The 14988-nt window shown below is 38.5% G+C and overlaps 1 protein-coding gene across 6 annotated transcripts in view; it reads left to right on the top strand.

Annotated features, from left to right (window-relative positions):
* Window positions 1–14988, top strand: part of KITLG (KIT ligand) — an 80907-nt gene that overhangs the window by 25192 nt on the left and 40727 nt on the right. For 4 of the 6 annotated variants that reach the window (XM_042992872.1, XM_042992869.1, XM_015539072.2 and 1 more), the window contains exons 2-3: window positions 186–326; window positions 9182–9295. In XM_042992872.1, coding sequence (XP_042848806.1) covers window positions 303–326; window positions 9182–9295 — 138 coding nt within the window. In that variant the 5' untranslated portion in view covers window positions 186–302. The remainder of the gene's footprint in view (window positions 1–185; window positions 327–9181; window positions 9296–14988) is intronic. The other 2 variants (XM_042992871.1, XM_015539074.2) reach the window with 1 other exon arrangement.

Genomic DNA, 14988 nt, shown 5'->3' with positions numbered 1-14988 from the left:
CGAACTCCAGAACCACGAGATCATGACCTGAGCCAAAGCCAGACGCTTAACCAACTGAACCACCCAGGCACTCCCATACATGTTTGTTAAATGAATAGGTAGCTCTTAGAAGTCTGAAAGCACTTAATTTTGTTTTTATCAGAAGGAACAACTTATCACTTTGTTTTTTTTTCCCCTCCCTCTAGCTATGCAATTTTTTAAAAACCTACAGTGAAGTGTAACTTGATTTACCTGTACTACTTGTTTACCCAGCCTAGTAATAATTTGATATGGTGGCTTCAATCAAAAACTGATTCAGCTAAATGGACCTATACGCCATCCACAGCGTAGGTATTTTCGAAAAAATTGAATAGTTCATTAAATATAAATGAAATCAGTTTTATTATGTGACTAGCCCAGGATTTTCCTTCCTAGTATAGTGTAGATACTGGTTTAAACCCAGCTCAGGGGTTTACTAGCAGAGTGGCCATAAACAAGTTACTTAATCTCACTGAAGCATGTTTTACTAACCTGTAAAATCTGGTTGGTGGGAAGGTTATATGTAATATCTGCAAACTGTTCCTCCTGTGTGTGGCCCTTAGTAGAAGTCTATACATGTGAGTCATTTCCTCTTTAAATAGCATTTACATTTAGAGTAAGGACTATCAATAGTGACTTTTCTCATTTTTTTCCATATATTGAATCCACTGAAATCCTTAAATTCCCTGTTTACATTAAAGCCATTGTCTTTTCATATTAAAAAATTCATTTCTAGGTTGTTCAGTTTTTGTTAGTAGAGCATATTAACATGTTTTAGCGATCACCAATACTTTAGGATCTTTTTTAGTGTTTTTTTAATTTTGAGAGACTGCAAGCGGTGAAGGGGCAAAGAGAAGGGAACAGGGGACCGGAAATGGGCTCTGTGCTTGACAGCAGCTAGCCCATGTGGGGCTTGAACTCCCAGAACTATGAGATCATGACTTGAGCCGAGGTCAGACACTCAACCGACTGAGCCACCCAGGTGTCCCTAGAGTATTTTTATTTCACTTCTTCACAAAAGCATCTGCACGGAGAGATATGGAAGTAGATCTTCACAAGATTCTAGTGCACCAATCTGGACTTGAAGCTGGCTTGAGTTTCACTTAGCTACCCTGTTAACATCTGCTTTCCTGAGAGGCTTGTACTCAGTGTTTACTTTGCCCCTTGAGCTTACTGGATGATCACTAGAGAAGAATTTGTGTAGGATGATTCGGTATTTTCTCTAGAATGTTTAGTGGTATATTACTTAAGGATTAGAAATCAAGGGGCACCTGGGTGGCTCAGTCGGTTAAGTGTCCAACTTCAGCTCAGGTCTTGATCTCATAGTTTGTGAGTTCAAACCCCACGTCGGCTCTGTGCGGACAGCTGGGAGCCTGGAGCCCACATCAGATTTTGTGTCTCCCTCTCTCTCTGCCCCTCCCCTACTCATGCTCTGTCTCTAAAAATATACATGAAAAAAAATTTTTTTAAAAATCTGAAGGAAGAAATTCTGTAGAATTAAATGGTTATTCACTGAACCAGAATCTGTTGGTAGTTTACGTTACGATTATTTTTGAAGGATATGGTTCATATGACCTCAAAAGACCTGAACTCAGGACTAATTACTATACCTGTATCTTGGTAACTTGCTTTCCTGGCTCTGGGTAGCTAAGCCAGTTGGCTTGTTTCCAAAGCACATTTGGGCTACAAGGGAACTGCCTGCTTCGCTAGCTGGCATTCCAGATTAAAGAGAAGATGAATGTTGTTTTTGGCAGCAGCTGCTGTTTTGTTCGGGGCAGACCCAATACCACTTTGTAGGTCTGTGCATAAAGAAAACGAGCTATGCAGACACTGCACTACCTTTTTGACTTTGAGAAGTCTGTAACGTGGGCCCTGGCAACACTTATTTTAAAATCGCTTCTCAAGTTCATAGAAAAGTTTGCGGGATTTTTTTTTTTCTTTAAGTTTAGAAGCTATGAATCTTCTGATTTTCTCAAACAGCATATGTTCCCCTGATGTTCTTGGGCTGCAATCATGTTAGTTTCTACCAAAGGAAAGAAGTTTGCAAAGCGACTTCTGTGTCATAACACATGTTCAGATCAAGTAAATAGTTTGCTTTGGGGGGATTTTGCAGCTCCTTTTCCTGGCATGTGGCTTTTTATTGTAAAGAAGGTTCTTATGTTCAGGAAGAATTAACGAGCAGATGAATGTCCCACTGGGATCTACTGAAACTGGTTCTCAACAAAAATGAGATATCGGTCTCAGGTCTTCAGGGTCTCTGGCCTCTTCCTGTAACTTTCCCCCTCTTATTCAAAGGATCTTTTCAGTATGATCTGCCACTATAAAAACTCCCCAGAAAAAGATCTGCTTTTCTGTCATTCATAATTATGAATGTTAATTCCCTATATTTCCCTCTACCAGAACTATTTCTATTGTATGGCTTAGTTCTAACAGTACATACAGATTTCTCATTTTTTTTTAATCATGTAAATAATTTCAAGGCAACTATTAGCAATGAAAGGGTTATTGGAATTCCGCGTGATGTGGGGAGTATGTGGGGGACACTTTTGACGCATGCCTCCAAATAAAAAATCTAGAACTGCCGACAATAAGATTAGTTTAATGTGTCTGTGCAATGAAAGGTTATCATGAAATGAGAGGTTATCACACAATGAGTGTGACCTAGAGAGAAAAGTTGTAGGATGCTAAAACAAAGTAGCCAAAGAAAAATGTCGTCCGCAGAAGCAGAGAATGTTACAGGAAAAACAAAACAAAACAAAACAAAAAACCAGTGAGATGATTGCCCAAAGTGAAAAGATACATTTTAGAGCAGAAGTCACAAACACAGGGACATTTTGCTTCAGCATTCTATCTCCAATAGGGTGTGTGTGTGTGTGCGTGCACACCCCCACATTTAGGTACCCCTGTACCTTTGTCAGGGTTCCCAGAAATTAGAGAAAGAGGAAGAGTGTGAAACCAAAGATGGGGAAATACCTCACTTGATTGGAAGTGCAGGGTTAACTGAAGCTACTCTCAACACAGTTGAGAACTAAGAAATACATTGAAAAACGCATGTGAAACCAGTACCAGTGTCAAAATATCCATCCCAAAGGTCCTGTTCTTTGTTCATGAAAGATTGACTATGTAAAGTCCTTTCCCTGAGTGTTCAGTGTGAAGCCCTTCTTTCCCTGGTTTCCTTGACTATCTAAAACCTACAAACCGCACAGCAAATAATTGCACAGCACCTGCAGTTGGAAAAGTTTTTATTTGATCCCCTCACCATCGCTCCATGAAGTGCGTGAGGCAAAAATTATTGTCCTCTTATACACTACAGACATTTGGAAGGACTAACTGGCTTACTTGAGGTCACACGGTAAAGGAGTTGAGAGGTTTTCTGGATTCATGTTCTGTTCTCTGCCATCACACCACCAGTTTTCAAAAGCATGTGTTTTTTGTGTGTTTTTTTTTTTCTCTCTCTCTTACCCTTGGAAACCTTTGTTTAAACAAAATCTTACCCAGAAGCATGAACAAATAAAGCAGGAAAAAAGCTGAGCTGCTTTGCTTGAAGCAGGGGTTGGGGGCCCAGAATACTGACAGAGGCAGTTTATTTTCCTTACCAGAAAAGCTTGGGCATTGCAACACTATACCATTCATGCACTGATTCATTCAAAAAGTGAGTTTCTTAAGCTCTGATTTTTTTTTCTATTGCTGCTATAACAAATTATCACAAACTTAGCTACTTAAAACTATACAAACTTACTATGTCACAGTTCTGTAGATTCAGAAATCCAAACTTGGTGGACTTACTGAGCTAAAGTCCAGGTGTCAGGGCCACTATGTTCCTCCCTGAAGGCTCTGAGGTCGACTTTGTTCCTTGCTCTTTCAGCTTCTAGAAGCCACTGGTATTCTTTGACTCCTGGCCCATTTCCAGAAGTGGCAAGTAAAGTCCTTACCATGTCACATCTTCCTCCTCTTCCTTTATTGCGGTTCTCTCACCAGAGCTGGAAAACATTCTTAGTTTATGAGGAGCTGTAGCACTCTCTTGGACCCAGAAGATATGGGGTAGGCTCTCCATCTCAAGGTTCCTAGTTTAATCACATCTGTAAAGTCCGTTCTGCCATACAAAGCAAAAAATTCACAAGCTCCAAGAATTAGGGCATGGCCATCTTTTTGCCAGAGTTCTGACTACCATAGGCACACACTGTGGTCCGTGTGTTGTGTTTTGCCATTGAGACTGCAGGAGGCTAGAAACAGGCATACTAGCAGTAAACTATGTTGCAAGTAATGACCTGACAGACTGGGAGAAACTGGTAAACTGGGAAGCCAGCCGACAAAAACTAAAATAACATTTTAAAAACAGTCATTCAGTCAAATACAGTAATTTGGAGCTAGTTAGGCAAAGGTCGTCACAACTGCATACCTGGAATGTTTTTTCCCCTCACCTTTATTGAGGTATAACTGACAAATAAAGATCGTATATATTTAAGGTGTACAATGTGATGGCTTTGATATAAGCATACATCATGAAATGACAGCAAACTATCCCCTCATAGTTACCCTTTACAATATAGTATTAACTACAGTCCCCTTACTGTACATTAGATCCGCAGAATTTACTCATTTTATAACTGGAAAGTTTGTATCCTTTGATCTAGATATCCCCCAGTGTCTGATAACCACCACTCTATTTTACTCCGTTACCATTATTATTTTTTCTTTCTTAGATTCTGCATGTAAGTGAGATCATATCATATTTGTCTATGTCTGGCTTATTTCACTTAGTCTCTCTTTTATTTGATGAACCTGAATCATCAAAAAAAAGTAAAGCTTAGTACTTCTTCCCACTGTTTAAGAAGTCAAGGAAGTGCGTGTACTATATGTTAGAAAAATGTCTGTATTCTCTATAGAATAATACTGAAAAATTACTTTTCCATGCAAAGAAATAGGCTTTGCATTTCAGCGCTCTCACGAGAACACTGATGAGGGACATTTCTCTATGATTTTTCCTCTATTGTAATGTCTAGTTTTGCCAGAGTGAACTGTTGAATTTAACAAAAGGTGACTATTCCTTACTACTAGCTAAGTATATACAAAGTTAAATTACAACATAAGTTTATTTAACAGCTTTAAAATAAAGTGCTTCAAGAAATACAAGTTTGTCAGAGATGTGTGAATGTATTAACAGATTTAATTTTAGCCCTGACCAAATAGGCTTTTGCTCATTTTACAGGAATCTATCTTCACTGGTATTTGTATATAACTGATGCAAAAAAAATATTTTGACGCTGCCTTGGTGACATTATTTTGCAATTGTTATAGAAGTCTGTATTAGTATATTTTTAAAAACTAATAGAACATACTAAAAATTACGGTAATCTGAAAAACATATTCAACTGACATGGATTATGGAACATGCTTGTCTTAATATGCTCAATATTTTAAAAATTATGACTATTTTAGAACTGTGCTATTTGGAATTCTCACCAATGATGTGACAGCTTTGTGGGAGTACTGTGACAGTATTGGGTGGTGAAGAGCACAGGATTTAGAATTGTGGACAGGCCTGGGTTTTTACCACTTAGAAGTCACCAAATCTCTCTGTAGCTCAATTTCTCCATCATTAGAATTAGAATATATGAAACTTGAAGTTTGTTTATGATCAGATACACAAAATGCTTGGCACACATAGAGGGTAGCTGTCATTCACCGTATTGTTGAAAAATCACCCACATCTGCACTCACATTTTCGGACATCCTGTCTGATAGCACTGATAAACTGTATGTACTCTTACGTAAGGCCAGCCCCTGTGCTTGACGCCTAGATCTCCCCGCTTCTTGCCTTCTCAAGAACATTGCAATTAGTTGCCTCTCTTCTGACCCGTCGCCCAGTTGCACCTTCCTGCTGGATCAGCCCCAGGGGCATACACACTTCCCAGTGCTCCTACCAACTTGCAGAGAAAACTCTCCCCTCCCTCAAGTCCTTGCCAATTACTACCCCACTTGTTTTTATTTATTCATTTGCTTATTGGCTCCCCTTTGAAGGACAGCTCTTTAAAAGAGCCGTCTACATTCACCGTTTCTAATTAACTCCCTCATGTTCTTTGAAACCCACACCCCACTGGCTTTTTCCTGCACCTGCCTCAGTAAAACCGTTTTTGATAATGTCACCAGTGACCTGAACTCTGCCAAATCCAGTGGTCAGTGCTCAGTTCTCATCTTACTTGACCTGTTATGAGTATTTGACGTAGTTCGACCTCATTCTCCTTAACCTAACTTTTCTTTTTTTAAACTCGGCTTCCTCCTACTCCTTTGGCTTCTCCCTGAGATTCTTTTGTGCTTTCTAAATCTTCTGCCAGACCTTTTACAGTTAGAGCACTGTAGGACCCAGTCCTTTGTTCTTTTTTTTTTTTTTTCCATTTGTACTTATTCCCTGGATGGACTCAGCCACTCTTTGCTTAAAATTCCATTTATACATCAGAGGCTGTCATTTATATATCTAGCCCAAACTTACCTCCTAAACCCAGATTCAAATATCATGACCTGGTATCATCAGTAAGATATCTCAAAGACATTTCAAACTTCACACGCTCAAAATTCGACTCCTAATCTGACCTCCAGACCTTCCCACCATCAGCCTTCCCACTTCAGTTGATGGTAGTACCATGTTTTCATTTGCTCAAGCCAGAATCCTTGGAGTCACCTTTGACTCTTTCAAATCACACCCCAGCTATCAGGAAATCTTATTGGCTGAGCCCGCAGGAGACATCCAGAATCAAACCAATTCTGGTCAGTGCATTGCTACAGCCCTTTCTTGCTTGGGTGATAACGATAGCCCTTAAGTGGTCTGTTTCTTCTACCTATTGCTACCCTAAAGTTTGTTCTCACCACAGTGAAGTGATTTTTTTTAATGACTTTTTTTTTCTTTCTTTGAACAGTTTGAGGTTCACAGCAAAATTGAGAGGAAAGTACAGAGATTTCCCATATGCTCCCTGCCCCTACACATGCACAGAGTGGTATGTTTATTACAACTGATAAACCTGCATTGACACCTCTTAATCATCCAGAGTCCATAGTTCATGTTAGGGTTCAGTCTTAATGTTACATTCTGTGAGTTTGGACAAATGTACAATGGCCAATATCTACCATTATAGTGTCATACGGAGTATTTCCACTACCCTAAAAATCCTGTGTTCCACCTATTCATCCCTCCCCCTACAACCTCTGGCAACCGCTGATCCTTTTACTGTTTCCATAGTTTTGCCTTTTCCAGAACGTCCTAATAGTTGGAATCATACAGTATGTAGGTAGCCTCTTTGGATTGGCTTCCTTCATTTAATAATATAAATTTAAGTTTCCTCCATGTTTTTTTCATGGCTGGATAGCTCATTTCTTTTTAATGATTAGTGATTAATATTAATTAATATTTTAATAAAAATATACCATTGTCTGATATGCCACAGTTTATCCACCTGCTGAACAACATCCTGGTTGCTTTCAGGAAATCATTTGCACAATTTAGTCTTCATTTCAATCCAAGGGAGACAGTGCTATGAACAGAATGACCCCTCAGTGTTCAAAGTAGCCTTAACCAAACTTAAACAGGATTACTGCTAGAATAGGTCACAATGCTAAAACAATGAGAAGGCTTAGGTTTTGTTTACAAGCCACTCTTATCTATGTAGGTAGCGTTGTACTCTCAGAAATTTTGTAAATGCTGATGTTCACTTGGTCCAGTGTGACACCTAGTTAGTGTGCAGATATTAGTTGAAAATAATCCAGTGTTTTTAAAAAGTACCTGGCTAGCTACATAAATAGGGAAGGTTTCTAGTCGTGTGCAGATGGACTTCGTGTAATTGTAAGATGCCATAGACAAAAGTTAACTCCTAAAAGATTACCGTCACATTTTAAAATGTCTTCAGATATCCATGCCTTTGCTCATGCTGTTTATTTTTCCTGGAATGCGTGTCCCTTCTTTGTCCACTCTTGCAAGCTCCTCCTTGTCCTCCAAAAGCCAGCCAGAGTCCCATTTTTTTTTTTCTGGCTTTTCTTGGCACTGTCTTCCTGCCAAGGGGTTCTCCTCCTTTAAGGTTAATTGATTAATTGCTTCCTTCTTTGTGTTCTCAAAGCATTTGTCATAGATTGTATGTTTCTCTAGTGACTGGCACAGTCCCTGTTTCATAATATGTGCTCAATAAATTGGATTTGAATTTGAAGCATTAGACAGTTTTTACTTTGGTCGCTGATTCATCCAGCCAATATTTACATAAAGAGCTCTTAATGTGCAAGGTGCTGTGTTGTGTGTTATAAGGATAAAAAAAAAAAAAAAAAAAAAAAGAATCGGGTGCCCAGGTTCTTAAAAACCTAGAATCTAGTGTAGTAAGAAAAAATAAGTCCTGCATAAAAGTAACTACAAAACATGGTGGGATTTTCAAGGAGAAGTGTGTGTGAGCACACATGTGGTGTGTGTGTGTGTGTGTGTGTGTGTGTGTGTGTGTGTGTATGTGAGAGAGAGAGAGAGCGAGAGAGAGAGAGATCATGCTAGGGTTCAGGAATGTCTTCCTCTTCACTAAGGAAATGTTTTTCCTTATTAAGTGGTTTAAAAGCTGTGATTAAAAACGATGATTCTTTTGATGTCTCTTAAATGAGGTTAAATTCTGTCCCAGATCTAAAAATACATCTCTCTCCCTCACTTGGAGTTCTATCATATACTATCAGATTTAAAGCTGCTCAGGGGTTGCTGCTACTTGCCAAACAGTCTACACTTAAAGTATAGAAAGCCTTTTTTGGTGCCTTAAGGTATGAATTTCATACATTCCTAGTTTAAAAAAGAAAACACCTTTAGTGGTAGATCCTTTATAAGTTGCTACATGTTCATTCCTAATTGCCATTAGGAAATTGGCCTTAGAAAGCTTTTGACAAGAGTTAACAATAATGTCATTGAAATGAAAATCCAAACCACATTTTAACAGTCAATTTTTTAAAAATTTGGTCAGCATATTTTGAACACTCAGCATTTAAGTTATATTTAAGGCAGTAGTTTTTTGTTTGTTTGTTTTTTTCTTTTTTTTCTTTTTTTTTTTTTTAATATAGATTGTCCTTTCCACCTTAAGGTATAAGATGCAATCGTTTGAGTGATTACAGTTTTTCACTGGTCATCACCAGCAGTTTTTCTGTTTTCATCTAGACTTGGATTGTCACTTGCATTTATCTTCAGCTGCTCCTATTTAATCCTCTGGTCAAAACTAAAGGGCTCTGCAGGAACCGTGTGACTGATGATGTGAAAGACGTTACAAAATTGGTAAGTAAGGAATGCTTTCGATAGCTGTGAATTTTTGTTTCTTGTGGTTTTTGAAAAAGACTTCATTTTTTTCCTGTCCCAAGTTAGTATTTTTCTAAGACAAGGAGAGAAATCCTGGAGTTATTCTGAAGGGTTTATAGAGAGCAGGTAGGGAGATATTTAAGGTCATGGAGAATCTGTGGGTAAAATTGGTACATCACTGCAGTGACTTTGTTTCTTTGCTCATTTTTTCATCTCCATCACAGGCAGTGAAGGACACCAAAGAGCTCTCTTTGTGCTGATGTGGCAGCACCAGCTTGTTCCCCATTTTCTCTTTTGTGGGTTCCACAGTGTGTCTTATCCCCCTCCACATGCCTTCCTACTATTCTCTAACAAGCCTAGCAAAAAAGATCTGAGATGGCCATTCTCCCCTTTCCAACAACACAAAGACCCTGTCACATGTGGGTGGGTGGGTGGGTGACCCGTGTGAGAACATAGCTGGAGGAGTGGTTTGTTACCCAAATGTTGAACGACTTCTCTCCCACATTTGCCACATGGGAACTCTTCTCTCAGCAAAGGCAATTTCACACCGGTGCCCCTTGGTCACTGCCAGTTTCATGCCACCATTCTCTTAAAATGCACACCACAGAGAGGGAGATAATACAGCATCTGGAATGGATTCTTCCCAACTCTCCTGATGTAGGGGAGATTTTATGTGCCCACTTGAGCGGCAGTATGTGATTTCAGGATGAACAGACTTTGAGAAGCGTTTTCACAAATTCCTGGTTCAAAATAGCCAAGTGGCATTCTGTTACTTGAAAACTGTCTAGAGAACAGAGATGATGCGAGAATAAGGAAGAGATAAGGGTTGTGATATGGAGGAAAGAAAGTGCTATTTGTTGAGATACTTCCCTACTCTTTATATACGTTTCCTGGTTTATATTTTATTTGGGGTTCATAGCCAAACTTCAAAAAAAAAGTTTAATACTAGGGTCAGAGTCTTTCTGGCTTAGGCTCAATGCAGAATTAATAACACACACACACGCAATTTATGTGGATTCCTTAGAAAGATGCCCTGGGGTCCAGGCTTAAAAAGTATTCTCTGATGCAATACCTGAAGATATATCAACACACTTTATTCAAGGGGCTGGTGATCAAAGCAGTGCACCGTTTTCCTGCTATCTGCCCTGCTAGATATTGGGTATAAAGATGTGGTAAGGAAAGTTGATTTTGTTTTTTAAAGAACATAGAGCATGGACCTATTCCTCAAGTTACTTGTTAATTTGTGATCCAAGAAACTATACTAAAAAGAAAATATATGCTTATATTCTAAATTTTATATCAACAGAAGGCACTCATTAAATGTTTGTTCAGTGAATGAAGACCTGATGAGTTTTGCTGTGATAAGCATCGTGATCACCTGTGGTGCTTATTAAAATTACAGGGGTCTGGGCAGCACTCCAAAAAACTGATACAATGATCAGTCTGAGGAAGGGCTCCAGGCGTCTATATTTTAAAGAAATTTCTGAAAGATTTAAGAACTCCTGTCCTAGATGATCTGTTCAGTCAACATTTGGAAACCAAAGTGTCTTGATCCTAGTATGTCCCAATTCTTACTATGACTAGCTTTATCTGTGTTACGTGAATTTATATGGATGTCAGATTAACATGAGTCTCAAAAACATGCTTAAAGTAGTTCATAGCTGGGAAATTACAGTTCTCCTGGGGATGCTGGTATGACCGTGGAGCTGGGGATAAGCAATGGAGACCTGCAGTGGTCTTAAGGGACAAATGTCAAGTATATTGGCAATGAATCATAGTTGGAAGATGATTGTATATTTGACCATAGGCCAAGCATGTCCGAGATTAACATGATATTCAAGGAAAATTACTAAGCATTATTACTTGCTAAGCGTTTAAGGAATACTACTCACTAAGCACTATTTCCTGTGAAATGTCAAACTAGTATTTTGAAGTGGCCTAAGTAGGTATTATAAGCACCTTCCAGGATTTTCCATCCTTGTCTTTAAACATCTGCTTATTCTCCGTCTGTTACCTGTCAGGTGATACAATGAAAAATGGCAAGAAGCATTACTGAGAAAGAAGTACCTGGAAAAGGGATAACTTGTTAATGTTGACACTAAAATATAGTTCCTCACCCCAAGGGCAAATGTGAAATCCTAAGACTGAAAAAAGGTGTTTGTTTGTTTGTTTTGTTTTGTTTTGTCTTGTTTTTAACCCCTTCCAGCAACTGACTTGGGAAATATTTTAATTTGAAGAGTTGATTTAGTGAAATTAGTGTGTTTACTTTGGATTAATGAAAAAAAATCAAGTTAATAAAAACTTGGACTCAGATTACTCCTAACTAAGTAAAGATTGACATGATTCACAGCCCATATTTCATAGTGTAGGAAGTAGAAAAATAATCCTTGACCTCAAAATGTTCATAATCTAGTTTGGGAGATAAATCATCTCCATAAAAATATGAATACATATCATTAATACCCAATAATAAGACATGCATGGATGCCATTTAAAAGATTTCGTGGTAGGAACACCTGGCTGACTCAGTAGCGCGTGAGACTCTTGATCTGGGGGTTGTGAGTTCAAGCCCCATGTCGGGTATAGAGATTAGCTAAAAATAAAATCTAAATAGATATAATTTATTTTGTGATGTACCAACCTGTGCTGATATATTGGTTAAGGAATGGATTTTGGAATTGGTGGTAGACCTGAATTTTTTTTTATAAGTTTGTTTTGTTTATTTATTTATTTAGAGTGTGTGTGTGTGTCAGAGTGAGCAAGGAGGGGAGGGGCAGAGAGAGAGCATCCCAAGCAGGCTTCATGCTGTCAGTGTGGAGCCCGACACTGGGCTCCATCTCAGGAATCGTGATATCATGACCTGAGCTAAAATCAAGAGTCAGCCCCTTAACCAACTGAGCCACCCAGACGCCCTGGTAGACCTGAACTTAAATCCCAGTTTTTTGACCTTAGATGAGTAACTAACTACCTTTCTAAATCTCAGTTTCTATTTCCCAATTTTGTCTTATAGATTAAATAAGAGAGAACGTATGTACAGATCTTTAAATATAGTTATTGTCAGATAACTTCTTTGGGCCTCAGTTTCCTCATCAGTATTAAGATTAATAGTACTTCACAGAGTGATTTTTAAGGATTGAATCAGTTAGTAGAACAGTGTTAGGAACACAGCAAGCACCTGCTAAATATTAGCTATTAGTGGTAGCTATTAGCTATTAGTGGTAGTTGTGGTGTTGTGGGATCATAGGATACTGGAGCTGAAAGAGAACTTAAGAGATAATCTAGACAAACTGTTTCATAAATAAAGAAACTGAGACCCAGGAGCAGGGAAGCACAGCTCCTGGCCCCATTTACCAGTGATGTGCCTTCTACAACATTGATTTTCAAACTGGCTCCTAGAGCCTGCTCAGCCACTCTGCTTTTGTGTATCTGGACTCCCAAATAAGACTTGATTGGAAAAACAAAGAATTGAGCTTCTGAAAAAAATGTTGGAAAGTCACTGCTGTAAACCAGCATTTGTAGGATATCATCTGAGCATCATTCAATCATACTTTTTTAGGGTACTTATTGAAAGTACAGCTATCAGGGCTCTACTGCAGAAATAGGGAGTCTCAGCTGGTGGAGATGGGGTGTAGGAACGGTAATGTTGCCAAGTAGCAGCCTAGGTGATAGGGTGCCAGGACTGCTGAAGCCATAATACTTGTTACAGTTGGGTTTTTTTCATCTTTGGGGGGTGGGGGGGAGAAAGTGTTCTCATCCTTACTCATGAATTTCACTAATTCAGACAGCAACATGAGTGACTTCAGAGTTGTATGGATACAGATAATCACAGCCTCACTCTAAAGTAGAGTGGGGCGGAGCATCTTGAAGTCAGGCATACTGGCTTGTTTAAGCGTCAGCTCTGCTGTTACTTTGCTGTGTGATCTTGGACAAATAAATCCGGGATTCAATTTCTGGATTTTAAAACGAGGAACAAGGACATGATCAGTAGTTCTGAGTCTAGGATTCATAAACTTCGAACTCTTACAAGTGGAGCTCCAGACTGTGCCTCTGTACGCTTTATGCACATTTCTGGGAAGAAGGTATATACTTTTAATTTCCCAGAGAAGCCTGTGATACCCCTCCCCCCAAAGAGAAGCACAACAATTCTTCTTGGAAGCCCTTTTCAGCTCTGCAATTCTTTCATTCCATAATGATACTTTGTGCGGTTGCACCTTTCAGAATAATTCAGTAATGCCTTGACTCCAGGAGGTTGCATAGAACAAGAGGTAATTGTTCTGCAGGCATAACCTTGGTATATTCTATTTGGGAGAAATAAAGTAGGTTGACAGTACCTTTTTACCTTTGCTCACAGTAATTTCTTTTGACTGAACTCATTTCTTCACAGTCTCTACCGATTCTGCCTCGGCATTAGGTGGCAACTTGCACTGGGGCCCACCAACCTGAAGTCTGTTTGCTTGGGGTGATTCTCATGTCACAGAAGCACATGATTTACGACCTTAATGTCATTTTTTTTGTTTTTTTTTTTTATTTCTTCTTGGATCCTTTGTGCTGTCCCTACAGTCCCTATGGTTTTCATTTGAAATCCTTCTGGCATGTTTGCTCAGCATAATAGTTCATCTATTTACAGAACATTTTGCTTTGTTTCTAAAAAATGTTGCAAGACTTGTTTTAAATGGCAAACTCAGACCTACCTAAAGAAAAGGTCAAGTGTCTGGGAAGAGGATGAATCAAACTTTAAAAACTTGTATCTGTGGGACAATTAGGCTACAGCTTTTAACAGTTGTGTTAATATAAGGAGGCATACAAATATTGAAATAGTTCAAATTAGTTTCTCCTTTTGTTCTTCCTACTGTTTCTTTCATTTGTAATCATAGTGTTCTTCCATTTGGGGGTATTTGATTAAATGTGACCATGTTGCTTTTTAAAACCCTATTTATTTTAAAATATCTTTTGAATAATGTTTAAGGCAGGCTGCAGTCCCAGCCCCATCTTATAAAGGTGAAATTACTCTTTCAAGGTCAGTTTACAAATCAGTGTAATAGAATTAAAACACAGGAATTTATGGTTTTCCTGGTCTTGTGATAGGCACTTACTTTAACATAATAGGAGTTCAGCATAATGGGAGATCATAAAATATCTTAGATAAATTTCACTTCGGACAGTTTTGAATAATTCTGATTTTTATTCTTCAAATGCAGTGTTCTTCAAATAGAATTCTCGCCGCATAGGTTTTTGTTTTTTTGGAGCTTTGAAAAACAATGGTTTGACAACTGGATAGTTTTTAAATTTTATTAGTTTGCTATATTTAGCATTTTAATTTCTTCTCCTGTGGTCAGTAGAAATCTTCTTTTCCACTTAAAACTAAATTTTGGACTTTCAGTATTCAAAGAAAGGACAGAAGTATATTAGAAATAATATTTGTAAAACTAACAAGTATGTGGCCTGCTATATTACCAAGCATGTCCAACTTACTGTGAAGAAAAAAAAATATTTTTTCCTTTGCAGGATGACCCACTTAGGTACTATGTCTCCTACTCCTTGACTTTTTAAAGCAGTAGTTACTGCGTGAGTATCCAGGTACCATGCAAAGCACATTGTCCCCTTTAATCATTACAACCCTAGGAAGTAATTATTTTTACCCCCTGTTTATTGATTAGGAAGCTGAGACCTAG

This window comes from Panthera tigris, chromosome B4 (genome assembly GCF_018350195.1).
Source record: "Panthera tigris isolate Pti1 chromosome B4, P.tigris_Pti1_mat1.1, whole genome shotgun sequence".
Taxonomy (NCBI): domain Eukaryota; kingdom Metazoa; phylum Chordata; class Mammalia; order Carnivora; family Felidae; genus Panthera; species Panthera tigris.
Note: the sequence above shows the minus strand (reverse complement) of the source record. Positions and strands in the feature narration are given on the sequence as shown.